Source organism: Amblyomma americanum, chromosome 1 (assembly GCF_052857255.1).
Source record: "Amblyomma americanum isolate KBUSLIRL-KWMA chromosome 1, ASM5285725v1, whole genome shotgun sequence".
Classification (NCBI taxonomy): domain Eukaryota; kingdom Metazoa; phylum Arthropoda; class Arachnida; order Ixodida; family Ixodidae; genus Amblyomma; species Amblyomma americanum.
The window spans coordinates 23,218,448-23,237,450 of NC_135497.1; the positions used below are offsets into that span (position 1 = coordinate 23,218,448).

Genomic DNA, 19,003 nt, shown 5'->3' on the forward strand with positions numbered 1-19,003 from the left:
TGTGCGATGTCAGTGCACGTTAAAGATCCCCAGGTGGTCGAAATTATTCCGGAGCTCTCCACTACGGCACCTCTTTCTTCATTTTTCATTTCACTCCCTCCTTTATGCATTCCCTTACGGCGCGGTTCAGGTGTCCAACGATATAAGAGACAGATACTGCGCCATTTCCTTTCCAAAAAAACAATTATTATTATTATTATAATTATTATTATTCGGCGCGATTCAGGTGTGCAACGACATATGAGACAGATACTGCGCCATTTCCTTTCCCCAAAAACCAATTATTATTATTATCATTTATAGCCGTGATTTCCCTTTCCTTTGTGCGAACGCGCGTATGTGAGTAAATGCGCAAGGCCGCGTCAAAACGTTATGGGCAGCGGCTCTATAAAAAATATATACATATTTGCACCCAAGAAATATATACCGATATTTAATGTGTAATTTGCGCAAAAGCAGTTAAGCTCCACACACCTATTCCAGGATGTATGGAAAGCGGACGATGAAGCATTTACTTTCGACTGCGGGTGATCTAAGAGGCTCCCTTCTGGCGTCACTTTCTGTCGCCTAACCTCCTACCATATCCGTTTTATTCCGCCGGTCGCAGATCATGGTGGCCGACAAATACGCGGCAGTTTCCTCAGCCGGTACCCGTCCCTGCATTCCTTCTTTGCTATTCCGGATAAACACGGCCAAGTTCGCTCCCTTGCCAAGAGGAAAGCTGCACAAAGAGCGATAGACAGCCGGCCGTAGGTGGCAAGTCTAGAAAAGTGGTCGCGCAGTGCGCATAAAACGTCGCATACGCAGAAAGGTAACAAGGGCACAAGCCTAACTCTCAACGTCAGTGGCAACGCGGAAACGCCCCCCCCCCAACGACCGAAGGAGGTACCGCATGCGGCCGATGGTGAATAATAATAATAACTGGTTTTGGGGAAAGGAAATGGCGCAGTATCTGTCTCATATATCGGCGGACACCTGAACCGCGCCGTAAGGGAAGGGTAAAGGAGGGAGTGAAAGAAGAAAGGAAGAGAGAGGTGCCGTATTGGAGGGCTCCGGAATAATTTCGACCACCTGGGGATCTTTAACGTGCACTGACATCGCGCAGCACACGGGCGCCTTAGCGCTTTGCCTCCATCGAAACACAGCCGCCGCGGTCGGGTTCGAACCCGGGAACTCCGGAAACTCCGGATCAGTAGCCGAGCGCCTAACCACTGAGCCACTGCGGCGGGCAATTGCCAACCAATCCTGGGTAGCGGTGCCAGGCCAGCGCGCACCGTCGCGACTCGGGTCAGACAATTCTGTCATAACATGCAGTTTCCTTCACCATTCAGAGCAGGGTAATTGCGAAATCACATTACGCAAGAACAAGAAGGGCGGAAATACACTGCTTGTCGGGATCTAAGCCATGAAACAATTCGGCGACTCGATCGGCACAATCTTCACGCCGGTTCGCTCGGGCCACGTCACGATGGTTTTGCAAATGAGACGAGAGGGCGCAGGATATTTCGTCACATACAATAACACCTGCCGCGAGACGCGCCGTGAACTTAGTACGTGCAGAGTAAAGCACTGTCCGGACGCACTCCCGGCATTAATATCGCACAGCGCGCGAAATCTCCAGACAGGACCTTATTGATCTCCCTTTACGGGAATAAAATAATGGTGAAGGGCTGCATTTTGTTGCACCACTCAGCGAACACTACGAAAAGATGTGTATTCCTACGGAGAACTAAAGCGTCGAAAGCTGAAATCCTCTGATCGGGGTGGGACGAAAAGTGGCTCCGGCGGGAAATTGCCTTCAGCGCAGGTCGAAGATTGCTTTCCATGAAGCGCCCAGGCGTACGCTCTCGCAGCGTGGAAAATTGAGCGAACGCCGCGTCGAACGACAAAGACGCCGACCGTGGGTAAACTCGAAGAGAGAGGGACAGAACCTGAGTGCAAGACCCTCCGCGTGCCCTGAACGCATACGGCTTGATCAGTTTTTCATAACTAGGACAGGGGGAAAAAAAAGAAATAAACTGGGGACCGACTGCAAAAGGAGGAGTGAAAAATGTCACCGCATTCGTGAGCAGCGCCCAAGAAATCGGCGCCTTTTCTGATTGCCAAATTTTGTACTTCGCTCAATCCCTGGTGCTCACAGCTAAGCGGAGATATTGGCAACATTTCGCAAATATGTGTTACAGCATGAAAAAAAAAAGGAAAGGAGCGGTGCCTGTCCCCGTTCGGGTGGTCCCTGAACCGAGATTTAGGGCACAGAGTGCGGGGCATGCAATATCGCACCGAGACGCGTGCACGGCTAATCTCCAGGCAGCGGCATGACAAGGTGCATCCGCCTGACCTTCCAGGTCAGTACTTCTCCAACTAAAGTGGCTTTTTGAAAATTGGTTTCTGGGGATGCGGCGGCTGCGTTTTTATGGAGGCGAAACGCTAAGTCGCCCGTGTGCTGTGCGATGTCAGTGCACGTTTAAGATCTCCAGGTGGTCGAAATTATACCGGAGCCCTCCACTACGGGACCTCTTTCACTCCCTCCTTTATCCCTTCCATTACGGTGCGGTTCAGGTGTCCAACGATATATGAGAGAGATACTGCGCCATTTCCTTTGCACAAAAATCAATTATTATTATTATTATTCTGGAGAAAGGAAATGATGCAGTATCTGTCTCGCATCTCGGTGGACACGTGAAACGCGCCGTAAGGGAAGGGGTAAAGGATTGAATAAAAGATGATGTGCCGTAGTGGAGGGCTCCGGAATAATTTCAACCACCTGGAGACCGACATCGCACCTTTTGCGTTTCGCCTCCATCGAAGCGCGGCCGCCGCGGTGGGGTTCGAACCCGGGCACTCCGGATCAGTAGCCGAGCGCCCTAACCATAAACTTGGCCACGTCGGAGTCGAGATACGCACTGGGAGCCCCTCGGTACAAGCTCTGTCCGGTCCAGGAAACCACTGGGCAAAAACTGCTCCACTCAACGCCTGAATTCCCGAGGTCGCTGGCGGGGAACGTCGCGAGACGTCGCCAACTGCTTCTGTCCTGCCGCGAGCAAATAAAGAGTTTATCATCAACACCTTGAATAAAAACCCGGACCAAGTTAGTTTCCAATATAGGGCGTAGTTTTCCCTCTCTGATACAAAAAAAAAAATTGTTCTCGCGCCAAAAATATAATAAGGCGCTTTCCGCGCTAGAATGCTCTGGACTCGTACTAAACAAATCTCATTCCCAGCCGCACACGTAATCCGGTAAGGAGCTCATAAAAATTTGCGGGCCTAGAGGCACTCAAAGTGCGTTCCAAGCCAGGGGCGACCGTAACTCCGGGAGACTGCGTTTTGGCCGCCGAAGAGCGCTGCACAACCGCGTGTCGCCCATCCATCAGCGTCCTTCCATGGGAGGCACGACTGCGCAACCGCCCGAGATAAGGCTGCCCGGAGGCCGCCGCCGCCGCCACCCTCGGCGGCACTGCACACACGGGCGCCAAGTGCACAGCTTTCCGGCAGTGTCGGTATTTCCATTCGAACCTGTTGCATTCTCAGTGTCCGCCGCACGGACGGTCACGTGTTGGCAGTCGCAACGCAACCCTGAGTTGCCACATCTTTAAACTCAGCGCTGTGCACAGACTCCGCCTAAAACTGGTCTGGAACAAAATCAGTACACTATACCGGCCCAAGTGAGGCAGAAATTCGGCACCGGCCGCTCTGCTGCATTTCGAACGATCGCCGCCACGTCCAACTCCCAGCTCGACGGGCGGGCGGCGACAGCAGCCGCTTGATGGGCGCGTCCTTGGCGCCAGACGCCAACGAGGAAGCGCATCCTCAAATCAGAAGGCCCGCACGCGGCCGCCGAGCACCAGGACACCCTTGCACGAAGCACACGCTCGAGGAATTAACGAGGGTAAAACGAGCCGAAACCATCGCCGCGGGGAGATCCAGGCCAGGGTCGAGACAGTGCGCGCGCCTGTACTGAACGCTGCGAAAGCGGGCGCACAAGTACCACCTGCCTGTAATTAATCGTCAAAAACGTCGCCGCAGCAGGCGTGGTCAAGCCCTTGCCGCGACATTCACGAGGGGCGAGCTCGCATCTTCGAAACACCGTCGGCTAACCGCAGGAAAAAAAAAAAGGAATCGCGGCCAGATTTGCCCAGAAAGCATATACGCCAATTAAAGCACGCGAAAAGCGCCTGCGCAATCATCGGCGAGTGCATTTCCTTCGGGCTGCCCAGCGAGGCAGCAGCGGAGAAACGCAACACATTTTACTTTGGCGATATTGATGTGCTATACGATTTCACCGCACGCTGATAACCCCATGTGGACCGAATTAATCCGAAAGCCCACGTGCAGCATGCATATATCATACAATTATTTTACATTAGAAGGCGTATTAGGCCCTCATGCCCTCCAGTGGCCACTTGTAACGTTGGACAATACCAAGCACGCGATTATCCATGCAACGCAACTACAAGCTACCGCGACTCAAATACAAGCACCCTTGAGGTTTCAGCTGCCTTCTCCGAGCAGAGGTTCCATCACCTATCACCAACGGCGCACAGTAGAAGCAGTAGCCAAGTGCGCTCGGAGCTCTCGTCCCTAAAAAAACAGGCAGAAGTGTCAGACGCATCTCCGAGCAGGACTTGGTTCCCGTTCAAGGCTGCTTCATTCCGCAAGTGAAATAATCATCTTTTCCTCTTCCCCACTGTGCGTCGGTGATCTGTCACGCTCCGCTAAGTTGGCCCAAGACAAAGTGACAGTCCACACACACAAAAAAAAACATCAAAAAGTATGGATCGATGCTTTAGCACTACGGAGTGCCGAGTGCGCGGAACACGGATTTACAGTGGTGGCAATACGAAAGGCTGCGACACAGATGGCTTGAACGAACCTTACCGCGCGCGTGCATGATACGAATAACCGGCGAAGAGCGGTTATTGTGACTACACAGCGCATTTACTTTCTGCTTATTTCGCCAAAAACTGCGAGGCCTCCGGTATGAATTGCGTCCCGGAATTACCGCACGGAGAGGGAAATTCATTTGCTCTGTCACCGGTACTCTCTCGACATTTGTTGCTCTTTTCTTTTTGCGTGGATTACAAATAATCCGTGACAAACTGGCACTTTCATCACGGGTGATTAACCTGATCACTCACGTCGACCCTTTCCACAGCCGAAAAAGGTTACGAACTGAAGCGAAACGCGCTGTGAAATTACCTGATATGGCTCTGATCCGTCCGCACTATAACACACGAGGGATTGACGCTTTCACGGTTCAGTGAGCTGCTGCGAACTGTTGCAAGCCAACAGGTCATAGCTGCTCAATAATAGAAGAAAAAGCAAGTTTCTCTAAAATCTAAAGCTGAAAAACCACCGGGATGGTTGTCTGCAAAAAAGAAATGAAGTATTTCCCGAGGCATCAAACCTTCACCATGACGAGCATCGCTGAAAAGTTGTGTTAAGCCATACATATTGGAGCAGCAATAAATCACCGATGTACCGATATATTTTTTTTTTTACAAAGACGCTCATGCTTTAAATATATGTAAGCACTAGAGCGGTCTGACGTCAAACGAATTATAGGTCTTTACAGGCCGTCAGGGTAGGGACGGACTAGTGAATAAATGCGAAAAATCGAAGAAATTTACGTTCACACATCGGGATGTTAGTCGTCTGCTAACCCCTGCCGCTGTTAGGCCTACGGATTTTGTGGTTTGTCTCACCTTCAGACAACTCCAGCTCCAACTCCGCGAGCTTCTCTCGCACGTCGGGAGGCAGACTGGCAATCTCGATGTCCTGAGCCATTTCGGCGGCCAACGTCCTTCACACTGTGGGAAAAGATGGTGGGCAACTGGCTCGTGTGTACGTGCGAGTTTTCATAAGCACACGACTGTCGCAGCCATGATAAGTAGATGTTACGATGAAAAGTTCTCAATTTGACTGATCTCTCCGACTTACACCGCGAAACGTACTAACAATCTTCTCCGGCTACGCCGAGTCGCATTATGATCGCAGGTGTCCCGTGCACGGAGCAGAAAGCATCCCTTGACAACACCGACAACAACCCCACACCCTAAAGCACTGCGCGACCATCCACCGCAAACGCACCTCTCAAAAGCCCGTCGGATGATGCGATGCAGGAGCATCTCCGCAAGCTAACGCTAGGCGTCGCCACCGCAGTTGATGCCGCGCGAGCGTCGCCGATGGGGATGAGCAGCCGGCCGCGCGTGCGTTTTGCTCAACCAGATATCAGCGTTCATAAGCACCTTCCGGGACGCAAATTCAGGATCAGTGTGCTCGTAACCATCAGTTTTATTTCACGAACGGACGCAGTACACCAATCTTCGCTAACCAATGCTATCAACTGTTCGCTTTGTTGCTCTGAAGCATATTCAAAGAAACACCCGTTTGCATCTCTTTGCACAATGGCTCTCGCGCTTTAAACGGATTTGAATCATGCGTGACGACGGCAGCTCATTGCAGCTTTGATTGTCAGATAAAAAAATACGTATGCGCCAGTACCGCTGCTAAACTTCTTAGTTGTTGTTTTTTTTTTAACTTGGTCGGCATTTGTATGAGTTGCTAATGAGACCGAGAGTATTGATAATCGTGTGCGCCAAATATTTTTAATACTGAGTCATGCAATATTGTTTCAGTGGTTTCAGCTACAGCTCTCATGCTCAACAGCAAAACAGCAATAATCAGCCAACGCCGACAGCCATAAAGTCGTATTTCTTTTTTTTTTTTGCGTACAGCGTAGCATTCAAAGCGTATTCTCTTGCGAAAGACTGAATATTTACAGAATGAAATGAAAATAAAAATTGGTTTTGGAGATACTTTTTCAATTTAGAGCAACTATTGTTCATCGCTTTTCTGCCGGTGTTGTTTTAAATGCGACAAAATATTATAATTTTAAATAAAATATCCATGTTTGTTGCTATTAAAGTCTAAAAATTTGTCTCATTTTTATATAAAAGTAAGTTTATCATTAGCTAAGAAAAAACTTATATTACAGCTAGCGCCACTTGGCTTGTGTCAGCTTTGGAACTATCGCGTGAACAGGCCAATAGGGCTTCGGTGCGCGAGCGCGACTTGCGCGAGGGCGACTGGCGTATAGCGAGATTGGCTAGGGGCAAAAGTCGTATTTTAAAGATTTCTTGCTTACCGTTTTGTAAATGCTTTCGACGTCTGCGATCACCTCACGAAAATGAACTTGTTTCACGCCCTTTCGTTCGACAACGATCAGGAGGATCTTCTTTTAGGCGCCGATATACAGGTATGCCCACCGTCTGCGGTTCCGTGTTGAATGCCCTTTTGCACGCTTTTCGTTTTCATTTCTTGACCGTTTCGGCTAGGAGAGCAGTAAACGCTTTCTTACCTGAAGTGGTAGAAGAACTCGTTTCATGCTTTTGTCGGTCGGCAAAACTGCAAAGCCGTGATTTTAACCGCAATTTCCAGGTAACGTAACAACCCGCTTCAGGTATCATAGGTATAACGTTTTAGGTATAACGTAGCTTTTACTTCGCTTGTTTACATTTCTTGTGGAGAGTTTTTGGCTTTATGTTGCTGGCTAAGGTTACGTAGCGTGTAAATTATGGAATGTGAAGTGATGTTCGCTTCTGATGCTCAGTGCAGCGCGTGGCCTTCGGCCGCTGTGCTTGGATTGCCTTAAATGGTATGCTGTAGACTCTCTCAGGATGCGTCATTCGCGCGCCGATCAGACCCCTTGCTAGTCATGAGGGTGACCGTACTTGCTTATAGTGTGAACTGATGAGATAAGCGTTTCAAACAACGCGTACACACTGCATATGTTGTGCGCCATATGTCATCGTTTCGTTCAATTCATTCATATGCTCTTCCGGTTGCTAGATATTTGGAGACCATGTAGAGCTCAGTGACCGGATCAGGAAGACATTCTACTACGGCAAACTCCCGACGACGGATCGACCTTCCCTGGCATTGACAGGTAAGGTCCGAGCCATGCTACAGCGCGCACGCTTTTTCTTCGTTAGCTTTCCAGTGTCACACGCGCGCTCGGTCATGCGTGCCGCGTAGCAGCGATCAACATTGCTTCGGCAGCGAGGTTGTTGCCGCTTCTGCAAAGCGGATGTCGCATACATAACACGCCGGTGGTCTTCGACTGAAGCAGGCTGCGTCACCGCAGCGCGCACCTGTAGCGGCGCTTTTTGCTTTTTGCTGTGTAGCCGCGTCTACTGTACAGTTTTCGTTTTCGCGCGTTGCAAGCGGACCGCCGTGGCGGTGGCGCCAGTGTGCAGGCGCAGGACAATTCGCAACTTTCACGTACCGCCGCCTCCGGTACGCCCTTGAGATGATACCGGCAGCCCGGCTTGATGCGGCGTCTCCCGCCCAACTTCGGTATATTTCGTGCAGACCACCAGAGCTTTTAGTTAATAATCGCGGTTTGGGTTGCGTTTTTCAAACAGCTATAACAAAAGGCTAGAATAATGGCAATGTGCACTTGTTAAGCACACAATAGGGGCAGAAAACATAAAAGCAATCCCATGCTCTATCTACCACAGTTCTCGAAATGTGCGTGTCAAAGGCGAGATAAATCTGCACATGTTCCCGCAATGTTCTAAGCTCAGGAAAGAGTGGATAATCAAGTTAATTAAAATCTCGGTAATTCACCATGAAAAGATAAAGCAGCATGATAAAGCAAAGATGAAGAAGCAACACACAAACGGCCGTACTATAGTCGGATACAACTGAAGTCTGCAGTGCAGCTTCACCCACATTTAGGACCGGCGCACAGAATTCCTCCACGACAAAGTAATCTGTTGTTAAAACTTCTCTTGTCAGCTAAACAAGAAGCTAATCACGAGAGAAAAAAAAAGTTATAAGCTCTAGAATTTGGTACCTGGCTTGTTTAATAAAGTCAAACATTAAAAAGCTGATTTCGTTTACCTTTGTGACAGGCTCTTCCGAGTAATACAGTACACCGCGGACTGTGGCCCAGTGTTAACAACTGCAGTTTTTTAAACTTGTATTCTACTATAGCGCTGTAGCTGTTCTGTGTTTCTTCGTTGGTCTCATTTTCTGTGCTGCTTTAAATATTCTGCGTAATCAACGTTCGCATTAGAAAGCCTGTGACCGAGACTATGACGGTTTACAGTGCGCATTTCTGTTGCGAAAAGTCATCTTGACTGACATAAATTGGGAACCCCCTTGAGGGGTACATTTCTGAGCAGCTACCACTTCATGGTTCAGGTACTTTTTGGGAAATTAAAAGCTGCTTTTTCCCGCGTGATTCAGTGTATGTAGGGTCTTTTATTTCTTTGGTAAAACCTGATATTACCCAAATTTTTGCACACTGAGCACATTTTTAGCAATTGGGTTAAACCAAATTTCTCCTAGAAAATGCCCTTTCTAGACAAACGCAAGGGAATGGGGGGCTCCTTAAGGTGTACATATATATGAAAAGGCATAGAGAAGATAACGTTTTCCTGAACAAAGCGGAAGACACCTTACGAAAATTGTGGATATTCTGTGCTTATTCCAGGGGAGTGTTCGTCCAGCTGATGATCTTAAATCTCTTCTGTGCTTGTTATTCATGACGTTACTTAATTTGAGGATATTTTCAAAGGCACCGTTTTAGAAGCGAGACACCAAAACAGTGGTACTGACCAGGCATCTCTTCGGCATCATGTATCAAGTGCTGTCCACGCTAACGTCGTCCTGCTCCAGGGCTCCTGCCCATTTAAAATAGCCTGTGTGGTGTTCAGTGACTGTTTTTTTGCGGTGTACAAGTCTTGCAGCACACGAAGTGCTACGTAAGAGAAATTGACAGTTTACTCGACGAATTTATTGTAATAGATGAGAAAAATTAATTTGATGAACATTTTTTACTGCACAACCTGTCACTTCCATTAACTTATGAAATATTGAGCAAAAATTGGAATTTCGTAACCCACACAACGAGCACTTCTAGTAAACTGTCTTTTGCTGCAAAAAAAGGACTAGAGAAAACCTGAATTATGGAAGTTTTTGTTGAATAACCCTATTCAAATATTGCCAGATTTTTACCTCCCAAATTATGGGAAAATAAACCCAAAAACGAAGGGCACTAAATGTATGCAATGCTCGCAATCAGCAGTGGCCAGAAAAAATTTAAAATTGGTTTTTGGGGAAGGAAATGGCACAGTATCTGTCTCATATATCGTTGGACACCTGAACTGCGCAGTAAGGGAAAGGATAAAGGAGGGAGTGAAAGAAGAAAGGAAGAGAGAGGTGCCGTAGTGGAGGGCTTCAGAATAATTTCGACCACCTGGGGATTTTGAGCATGTACTGAACTTCACAGAAGCGTGAAGCTACATCTGCAGCCTGCATTAGCACCTAGCACCATTTGTGGCACCAAAGAAGTAGTAGCTACGGCTTCTTTTTAAAGCTGGAGCTGCATCACTTGTCAAGCAATCTATGCTGAAAAATATTTCTATCAGGGCTTCTTCACGATTTACATCAGTCAAATTCGTTGCTTATTGGTGATTCTCTAAAAGAAATCAGCAGCACTGAAATGTGCACTGCAGATCGTTGTCGTTACTTTGTACTCTTGCTTTGTTGTTGCGCGCAGACTGAGATGCAATGGAGTATGTTCTCAAGGGGTGATGAGAGTCTTCAGACTACAAAAAGAATTAAGGAAAAGTGGATTTTTGGAAAAAGTTTTTTGCACTTAATATACTTCAAACTTTATCTCTGCAAAATATTCATGCTCAAAACGATAACAGAGTGTGAATACTTAGAGCACCGCATGGCTTAAAAATGAAGCGCGAGATTTGAAATGATGTTCCACTTCGCGTGATTGCAATTCCGAAACTGCTTTCCGATCACCACTAGTTTGCTACCGTTTGAAAGCTCATTTCACCCCCTTTCATTTGACACCATTTAAGATGGCATCACATCAGCGCAGCCAAAGCTAGAGGCATTTCCCACGACTCCATTCCTTGTGGCTCCATAACAGACTTCAAACCTCTTTATCTCTATCCATGATTTTACAATTACAGTCTCTGCCTTACGGGCATTTTCTTTGGCTTGCCTGGAGTGATTGAAATGAGCTTGGCATCGATTTATTCAGGAAGAGTCGAGCTTTGTGGTGATGCTATTTTGACTTGCTTTTACATTATGCATTAAATTTAATTAGGTGCATTCCTAAATTACCAGCCAACCCGTTTTGTATGTTCTATTCATAGATATTTTACCATTGTATTTTCACTAAGGCAAGCATAATAACAATGTCACCACACAAAGTTCATCATGGGTCATTCAGTTCCATAAATATTGCAACTAATTGGAAACTTTTTCTGGCTAATGCCCTGTAGCGAAAAGCTCAATTAAAATCGCAGAACTGCTTATAGCTAAAATTCAAATTGTTCTGTTCACACTCTAATTGCATATTTGGACTCTAGATTTTAACACACTTACAGAGTGAGTTTGATAAGAATCTAACCATAAATTAAAAAAATAGGTTTAAGACCTGCATGCCGCCTTAAGTGAGGTGGAAAACGGGGCCACACTGTGTGCGAGCTTAGCATATTTGTACTACGTGCATGAATGCACACTGTGACATCTTGAAATGTTGAAGTCCGTGAGTACTGGTGAATCAGATAATAAAAGTTGAAAATTTTCATGGTATCAGTGTTTGCTCTCCGCGCATGTGTCAAGTGTTCCTCTGCCACCCTTTGTGGTGCGATTAGAGCTGCCTTGGTATGTGTTGCACCTGGCGCTTCGTGTCGTCAGCCGCCGAAATACCAGACCAGCCACACCTGCATTGTGGTTTCTATCACACCCGCGATGCCTGCTTACAGACACACACGGTATTATCAGCCAGTGATTAATGGCTGATAACACCGTGCAAGTCTCTGCACCTGACCACACAGCATGGCTTACATTGAGAACTTATTCGCCTAAGGCAGCACACCCACATGAATATTTTAACGTAGCTTCAGGGAACATAGTCCAGCACCACACAAAGCTAATGCACCTGCCAGATCATCTGTTGGGCAGCCATATTGGATTTCCAGTGACACCCCTGTAGCCCATGAAAGTTGTGAATAACGCCCCTTGGGTTATTGTTCTGCGCATGCTCACTGGTGCCCTGCTATTCCCTTATCCCCCTAACCAATAGGGTCCCCCTATTCTAAAAGTCCCTATTATATATATTGAACTTCCTTTTGTCATGTTCTTTTGAGGAAGACTCAGTTCATCTAACTCACTTGCCATGGCCATTAATTTATCTTTACTTGTACTTTGTGACTGAATTAAGCTGGGACCATGCAAAATAACATTGCTTTTGCATATTTCAGGAATCTCTGTTGAAATGTTCTCTAAGGTCCTGCCAAATGATGGGCTTAAAGTTCTCGACATGCATTATGCAGCATCGGTGTCAAGGTATGATGTCATGGATTCTCATTCATTATGTCTTGCAAAATGTCTTGTTGGTAGTTGTATGACTCCTCCAGTTAACCTCAACTTTATTAACAACTGATATGCAGCTGTAAATATGTAATTACTAATATAGCTGCATGTTACCTGTGTTAACTTGTCTGCATTGCACAGCTCAACTCCACTGTTGTGCAACATGTTGCCATGTTAGCTCGCATGGCTCACACAAGTTATATGTGCCCTTTTTTTGTCTTGATAGTGGATAGCACCATGGTTTGGCACCATATTAAACATTTCTAGCTGCCGTGGTGGCTCAGTAGTTATGATGCTTGGCTGCTGACGCGAAAAACGCGGGCTCAGTCCTGGCCGCGGCAGTCGCATTTCAGTCGAGGCCGAATGCTAGAGACCCGTGTACTGTGCAATGCCAGTGCACATTAAAATGCTAGTGCATCATGGTCGAAATCACATGGAGCCCTCCACTACGGCGTCCCTCATAGCCAGAGTCGCTTTGGGACGTTAAACCCCGTAAAATATAAACTACACTTTTCTTGCTTACATCCATTCATTGACTTAGTTGTATGTACTGTACAACATTTGTGAATTAAAATTTATAAGAGTTAGTGTTGAAAAACAGAATGAAATTAATGGAAACATGTTGTTGTAGCCTCTGGCCACAATTGAAGCAATGCAAGTTCCAACCCCGCTCAATGGCAACGCACAAGTGCGTTGCCATTGAGCGGCCGTGCAAGTGCTCTGCATTCGTTTACCTAGGCCCATCATCTCAGCGACTTTGCTCAGGATTGAATTATAGATCAAAAGTTAGCTTTGAAAGTGTTCTGTGTTATAGAAACAGGCCTCCTTTCCCAACCTCAACTCTAAAGACCAAATGAGTTTGAATGACTGCAGTGGATTTGCTACCATTGCCACCGGTTTGGAACTGGGCTTGTGAGCCAGGTTACAAAAGGCTTAAGTATTATCAGACTCCTTCAATGCATTGCAGAACTCTGGTATTAGTTTCGTGTGTTATAAATGCATTTATTCAGGAGACATTTGAAAAGGTGCTTTTGATGTTTGTCCCTTTTGCTGTAATGCAGTCTAAAGTTTGAGTGGTAATTAAAGAATTGAAGTTTTCAAATTTGGGTAGTTGACTAAAAGCCATTTTATTGCTGAATTGAAAGTAGTCTTTACATGGACTACAATTTGTTTCCTTGGTATGTGGCAAATTTGGTCACCTGGAAACATCAGCTAGTCATTGGGGACATTGCCAAGTGTCTACACACAGTCTTTGCCATATGGCTGAGAGGAGCACGAGACTGGCATTGCAAGGAAGATGCTTTATACTGGTGGCTTGCAATGGTCGTTTGGGTGCCAGCAGCACAGTGAAAAGCTACGCATTTGTATAATCTGCTTTTTGCTACCTGCTCTGTCCTACACCTTGAAAGCTATGCATTGAGCCCTGCTATGGTGCCCATGACTTCATGTGCAAGCCACCTACACATGTTCATGTTAGTCACTTCTGAGGAAAAGGTTTATATGGAATATTGTCAGGTCTCTTTTATTAACAAGGCTTGGCTATAGTTGTTTCAGTCAGCTAGAAGATTTTCTGTCATTTGTATTTCAGTTTGGTTCAAGTTGATCTGTTGATTGCAAAACATGTTTGTTCCCTTCTGCAAAAACCAAAGCAGCAGAACTGTACTTAATTTTGACTCTTTGCATAGTTGGCAAGAAGGTGTTTACTGTCCTAACTTAATGAATGTGGGAGGGGACATTCTGGTGGAAAAATGCTGTTATCTTTTGTGTGACCAACTTGTGAGGAACTTTTTACATGCCCCCCACAACAGTGACGTGTGGTTCACTATTCTAGGAGGGCCTGTATCACTCCATGCTCCATGATGCTGGCTATGGTTTACTTGGACCAGCTTCGACACAAGAGCCCACAGTACATAACTTCCGTTTCCTCCTGTGATCTGTTCCTGGTGTCTATGGTGAGTCAGGTTTAGATTAGGGCATTTATTTGTTCCTTTTTCTAGTATCCTGCGACAATTGGATGCTTGAGTTTTTTGCATGTGTCTGCGACTATTCATTTGAGGATCTGCTACAGTTCATCATAGAAATATTTTTACAAGTCAGTCCCCATTCAGTGAATCAGCTGCATGTTTTGTTGATGCACATCTTGCAATGGTTTGTTAATTGGCTCAGAAGTTTATCATATGTGTTAATAGCAGATGCATGCTTGTTCAGTACTTCTTCCAGACAGACAGAATATCAAAGGTTTTATACTTGCGGTGCAAGTGGCATTTCAGACTTGGAACTAATTTTTCACTATTCTACCTTTTTCTTTGCACGGCATATTAGACTAACAGGGTTATTTTCTCTTTAAACTTGTTGAAAACAATGAGGCATGATTTCAGAGACCTTAGCACTAGCCACGTGGAGTCCCCTTTCTGACTTGGTGACAACTTATTGGTAAAACTGCAGATGGTGGCTTCAAAATTCCTGTACGATGATGGTGAAGAAGATGAGGTCTTCAACAATGAATGGGCTGCATCGGCAAATGTGGAGCTGAAGGACCTGAATGTCTTGGAGCGAGAATTTCTGGATGCACTCGTACGTACAAGCAACTTACCAGCTCTGCTGAATCACAGCATGCTTTTCTTTCGTGTGTGGGTGTGTGTGTAAGCATTAGTGCATTTGCTTGCTCAAGTAGTCACTGAGTAGGTTACTTGTAAGCAGTGCAGCAGAGTGTGGCCATAGTTGAAGTGAAGATAAACTGTAGTGGTATTATTGCCAGCGGTGGTGGTGTGTGCAATCGTGTGCTGCAGTTAGGAGCAGAACGTGTTATAATCTATGACAACATGAGACTTCTGTGCTGTGTGCATAATGTGGCCTCTGGGAGCTATCTGTAGTAGTTGTAGTGTATGGTTAGTGAATGTCTTCAGAGTGCAAATATTGCTTTCCTCATTGCTCCACCTGAGCAATAGTATTGTGAATACATGTGCTGCATGTTGCTCGCCAATCAGTCTGTTGTTGTGAACAAATGCAAGCTGTTGTGCTCAACTACATGCAAGGTTTTTAGCCATGTATATATATCATGTGGTGATGGTGGTTTTTGCAGTTTAGTCCTGTGACTGGCTGCAGAAATCACTGCTGCATGGTGCTTTAGAGAGGGTGTGGGCTAATTATATGGTTCCATGCTTGTATGTACCTATGCATATGAGTTAAGGTACCAAGGATTTTGCTTCTAACGTCTGTCAAGTCGTTGGAAGTGAACAGAGAGTCAGTGCCCTTGGTCTCATTTGATTCACCTTATTGCAGCAGGTTTTTGTCTTTTTTTCTCCATGGTCAGTAATACTAGTTGCTGATCACAGAACTATAATTTGCCTGTCTGTTCTTTTACTTTTCAAATGGTAAATACATCTGATGTCTTTGCTTTCATTCTCTCTTTGTATGCATATATGTCTGTAAAGTGGCTTGCTTTTGCCATGAATGTTCTCTGAACTGTAGTCTTTTTATTTCTGAATGGATGGGATTTCAAAGCAAGCGTAACTGCTGATAACTAGTACCTTTGGTTTCCAGGACTGGAACTTATATGTGAAACCCAAAGCTTTTGCACATGTGCTGGACAGCTTGGAAACCAGGTGAGGAAATAGCTCTACTTAAAATTTCTGATCAGCAGCTGGAAAAATGTTTTGCAGCTCAGGTTTCATAGAAGGCGGGCTGTTTAAATTTAGAGCGAATTTTCCTTTTCAGGATTGCATACTTAGAGTCCACAAAGCGAGGTTGGACCACTTACACTGACGTGTGCGTGCTGGGCAAAGGTGCTGTACTTGAGCGCTGCTGGCTACTAGTCTACGACGGTGTGATCAAGGTGGGTTCACCACTTTCTTTAAATTCTTTAAATTTGTCGGTATCTTCGTACCTAGCCAAAATTTTGTGAAGGTGGCATGTAAAGTAAATCTCTGGACTGGTTAGCTGTTGTAAGGCATGGCTTATCTAAGCATATTAGAATAAGGGTCACATCTCATTCACTTCCCTCTATATTCTTACAGGTGATAGTGCAGGTTTTGTCCTAAGGCTGTGTTAACTAGTCAACCACATTAGATAGCTTGTGACGGGTTTGCTTTGCACTGTAACTTGGACGCTGTTTGGCACTGCTGAAGACTCTTCCTAATTTTAGGTTTCTTGTAATCATTCCCAGGTAGTGTTCTTTCGCGACTGCTTTCAAATGTCAGAGGAAACATTTCCGCTTTTCTCTTGGACCAGAACCAGACTTTGCACCATGTATGAACAGAACAGTCCTGCCTGTTCACATTCAGCTAAAATTAGTAACTAGTGTGATTAGTGTTGCTGCATAAAGGCTCATTTGTAGTGTAGACCCCTGTAAAGGTTACCGGGTCTTTTACTGGGTCATGCATTGGGGCTCTTGTAACACTCCTATACTCCTAAACTCTGGAGACGTGAGTGCAGTTTGTTCCCGTCACTGTCAAGAGGTTTGGAGTGTGGTAACGCCATGTAGCTTGGCCCAGAGGTAAAACTTCTAGCCTCATCAGCCCATTACATATCTGTGTTGTGCTATACACTCGAGGAGTAATGTATGCCAGTGTTCATACTTGAATTCAGCCTAGTAGGACTTCATTAATCTGATGGTGCTTTCGGTTTAAGATCACCCTCTATTATAGCACAAAAATGCTAAAATAAATTCTATAAAGGAAATGGGCACCTTCAGGAGCACATGCAGTCAGCACTTTGTGTTGTGTTGTTGCAGAGCTCAAGGTTTGGTAAACACCGTACTGCTTTTCTCCCTTTGCAGGTGATAGCCGTATCTGCCATTGCCTATGTTGCTGCAGCACTGACACTCTTTGGTTCAGCAGCACTTGTGCACAAGGTTGCCCACACAAGCCATCAGCTGCTGTTGTGCACAAGCCTTGGCTCCCAGCGCATCAGCTTTGTTCCTGCTCAGTCCAATACCAGTGCCGTTCTGCCTTGTGTTGTGCCTCCTTTTCTCAGCTCGTCCACTGACCAAGATGGCCAAGCTTCCATCGAATGCACTCTGGACAGCCCTCCTCGTGTATCCAGCAAGCCTTCACGCCAGCATTCCAAGACAGCTATCCACCTGCCAGCACGTAGCAGTGCCTCAACTCGACCCCGGCATCAACGAGTTTGCAAAGGATCCCTTCGCTATCCCCTTGTGGCAAACTGTGTGGAAGTGACATTCAGCCTCTGACAGCTGTCTTGTCATTGGATGCCCATCTGGCTTTGTTTGGACTTCTTCGGTGAGGGATGTGTGCGGCTGCGGAAGAAGCACGCTTGTAAGCGTAGAACCCGGTTTGTGTGCATTGTATGTAAGCCGTTGACTTTGATGAGAATGGTGGTGGTGTGTGAAGAACCCACGTTATGTCATCTGCTCTGCACAAGAAGGGACACAGTGGTGCATCATTTTTTTTTTTAAACCACCGTCAGTCTAGCACCAAGCACCCAGCTTACAAGGACATTCGCTGCACCTTTTATTTTTGAGGCTGTGCAATATTATTGCTTTCCCCTTTCCACGTGGCATCTAAAAGTAATCCGAAAACGTTGCCATTCTGTTTGTGCTGCTCATTAGATCATGGTCTCATGGTTACAGTGCACATCAAATCTGTAAAGCAGCTCACTTAACAGGTACCTTCTTCAGTTCATTCCCGTTGGACAGCACACTGCAGCTTGTATTGCGGCTAATAAAACAGTGAAAAATTTCTATGCAAGACTTTGCTGTTGCTGTTGGAGTATCCCTGGAAATGTAGCAGGTCCTCACTGCACTTTCATATCCAGGTGTGCCATAGCTATTATACTACGGTGTTCTTTTGAGAGGGAAAATAAATGCAGTATTGCAAGCTCCTCGGATACTTTTTAACCGACTTGCAAAGGAGAAAGGTACTTACGCAGCATTCATTCCTTGGCTTGTACATATTCCATTGGTCACAGTCTGTGTTTTGTATTTCGCACTTGTTGAAAACTGCTGTTACCGAATGAATTAAACAGCCTCATTCTTGACTGCACCTGATATGTCTTTACTGCATTTGCTCAGTCATCACTTTATTGATGGCTTCACATCAGCCATGCTGCATGTGAGCTTTCTGCACTAGTTACGTATGATGTCGCACAACAAATATAATCACTATAGTCACCATGCAAACCGATTCAAATGCTGTTAATATGAAAGGTGGTGGTTTTCTCATGGCTGTAGTGCTTGTATGCTTCACCAGTTCAGCATCATCTCTGGACTGCTGGAATTGCCTGGTGCACCACCCTCAGCACCTGTTCCCTAGCCTCACACCATTTTTATACATGTTCTTTCACAGCACTGTTAACTTTTCCAGTCGTACTGTAGAAAATGCATGATGCTGCCAATTATGTGCCATTTTCAGTATATTTGTTCAGCTGGTCTTCAAATAGATCGCTGGCAGCAACAATGCTAGACATTCCACCTCCCAGGGCATTTCAGATCCAGCTTTTCCAGGTCTAGAATGTGGTCTACCTGCTCTGCAGGTTATCTACTGGAAGCCAGAGCTAAATGTTACATTGTTGTAAATAAACAGCTCTGTGCAAACATAGGTACATGCTACTTGTGGTGGTATTTATTTTGCCTAAG

The 19,003-nt window shown here is 45.9% G+C and overlaps 2 protein-coding genes across 7 annotated transcripts in view; one reads left to right on the forward strand and one right to left on the reverse strand.

The window, feature by feature from the left end:
* Positions 1-6,103, reverse strand: part of DIP2 (disco-interacting protein 2) — a 191,227-nt gene extending 185,124 nt beyond the window's left edge. For 4 of the 6 annotated variants that reach the window (XM_077644200.1, XM_077644215.1, XM_077644208.1 and 1 more), the window contains exon 1: positions 5,703-6,099. In XM_077644200.1, coding sequence (XP_077500326.1) covers positions 5,703-5,784 — 82 coding nt within the window. In that variant the 5' untranslated portion in view covers positions 5,785-6,099. Of the gene's footprint in view, positions 1-5,702 lie in introns of all 6 variants that reach the window. The other 2 variants (XM_077644191.1, XM_077644183.1) reach the window with 1 other exon arrangement.
* A 951-nt stretch (positions 6,104-7,054) lies between these two features.
* LOC144111100 (protein CNPPD1) lies at positions 7,055-18,410 on the forward strand. Its single transcript, XM_077644241.1, has 8 exons — positions 7,055-7,255; positions 7,849-7,945; positions 12,297-12,381; positions 14,240-14,360; positions 14,854-14,982; positions 15,952-16,013; positions 16,126-16,243; positions 17,186-18,410. Exons 1-8 carry the CDS (start codon positions 7,187-7,189, stop codon positions 17,597-17,599), a joined length of 1,095 nt encoding a protein of 364 aa, XP_077500367.1. The 5' UTR covers positions 7,055-7,186; the 3' UTR covers positions 17,600-18,410.
* Positions 18,411-19,003: the final 593 nt, after the last annotated feature.

Coding starts and splice junctions, on each gene's coding strand:
- LOC144111100 (XM_077644241.1), top strand. CDS start 7,187: ATGAACTTGTTTCACGCCCTTTCGTTCGACAACGATCAGGAGGATCTT. Junction 7,946..12,296: donor ACCTTCCCTGGCATTGACAG/GTAAGGTCCGAG, acceptor TGCATATTTCAG/GAATCTCTGTTGAAATGTTC. Junction 16,244..17,185: donor TCTACGACGGTGTGATCAAG/GTGGGTTCACCA, acceptor CTCCCTTTGCAG/GTGATAGCCGTATCTGCCAT.